Source organism: Cryptotermes secundus, unplaced genomic scaffold (assembly GCF_002891405.2).
Source record: "Cryptotermes secundus unplaced genomic scaffold, Csec_1.0 scaffold838, whole genome shotgun sequence".
Lineage (NCBI taxonomy): Eukaryota > Metazoa > Arthropoda > Insecta > Blattodea > Kalotermitidae > Cryptotermes > Cryptotermes secundus.
The window spans coordinates 46100-47527 of record NW_019744415.1 but is presented as its reverse complement, the minus strand read 5'-3'; the positions used below and the strand labels follow the sequence as shown (position 1 = coordinate 47527).

The window sequence follows — 1428 nt, the reverse complement described above, 5'->3', positions numbered from 1 at the left end:
GAAAATCAAAATTGACGTGTGCAAAATAATCTACATACCAGACAGATATCAACGAGGTAGATGTTGATAATAACGAAGAAAATAACAATGTGTTTTTAAATGTTAAATTTTAGACTGGGTTCAGTGTGGCAGCAACGTAAGAGTATACACCTGATGATGGCCGTTAGAGGCCGAAACATGTAGTGTAGAAGAGAGAAGATCAAAGACATATAATATATATTGTTTGCACTTGGGATGGAGTTTGTATCATTTATCGTACTGATTATATTGTAAAATAACACACCCCCAAAGGAGGAAGTAGAACATTCATTTCTTAGTATACATGAAATCCTTTCTTTTGAATGCAGTAATAATTTCTGCATATTTTTTGTTGGACACAAGAATCGAAAGTTTTTAATTTTGCAACAGATATCTGATTCCAGTTGCTTATATATTTGCAAACAAGAGTTCAACATATTTGCTGTTTTAATCAATATTGTTTTGTGACATTGTTGCCTCTTATATACCACATCAGTTTGTGTTGGGCCCCATCAGGAGGAGACGTAACTCAGATCCTGATTATGATGTGCCTCGTCCACATGGCTCACTATTGCACCTACTGCTACCCAATAGAATGTCATCTCGTTCTAGTGACAACAGCCACTCAGGACAAGAAAGTGACATCATAGAAGCTACACGTTTCTTTGGAGAAACAGACCTGTCAAGCAATTCTGCATGTTCCAGGTAATGTATATGGCTTTAAGAAATGTGGTATATGGTAATATTTCTTAGGAGTATGTAAGTATAATTTATTTAGTGATAATTCTTGATGTATTACCATAAGTTTCTGGTATTAAGACCATTTCAACAACCAAAACTGAGATAAAGAGTGTAATATGTGTACATTCCCTCAAAGAAAGAATCTCATCACGTTATGATCATCTAAAGATTTCATTAGTAAGACCACTGTACAGAAAAGAAGGGACAAAACCGGTATATCAAACTACACACCAATTTCACTCCTAACTACCTTCTGTAATGTACTTAAAAAAGTTATGCACATTAGGTTGAGCCAATATTTGCACACTAATTATATACTAGTTCTAGAAAAGTTTGGTCGCGGGAATTCAATTCAATTCAATTCATTTATTTCTTCCATAGCTGTAGAAATTACAATTGGACATGTCAGATAACAACAACATTACATCAAGCATAACATTCAAAGTACATGAATATAGAATAATAAATAATAAATACCTAAGACTAGAGAAAATATTTAAAACATATATACAGATTGTTTACAACATACAAACAGACTATTTAAAACATATTCCTGTACATATAAATAATTTATCTAAAACAGATTTATTTGTCAGCAAGCAGTCCATATCAACAGTTGTTAAAAAATTCCTGAAGAGAATAAAAGACGTTACACAACAAATAATTTTT

General features: G+C 32.4%; 1 protein-coding gene across 4 annotated transcripts in view; it reads left to right on the top strand.

Annotated features, from left to right (window-relative positions):
- LOC111874754 overlaps positions 1-1428 on the top strand; it is a 65962-nt gene that overhangs the window by 58048 nt on the left and 6486 nt on the right. For 2 of the 4 annotated variants that reach the window (XM_023870508.2, XM_023870509.2), the window contains exon 8: positions 515-723. In XM_023870508.2, coding sequence (XP_023726276.1) covers positions 515-723 — 209 coding nt within the window. Of the gene's footprint in view, positions 1-514; positions 724-1428 lie in introns of those variants that run through there. The other 2 variants (XM_023870511.2, XM_023870510.2) reach the window with 2 other exon arrangements.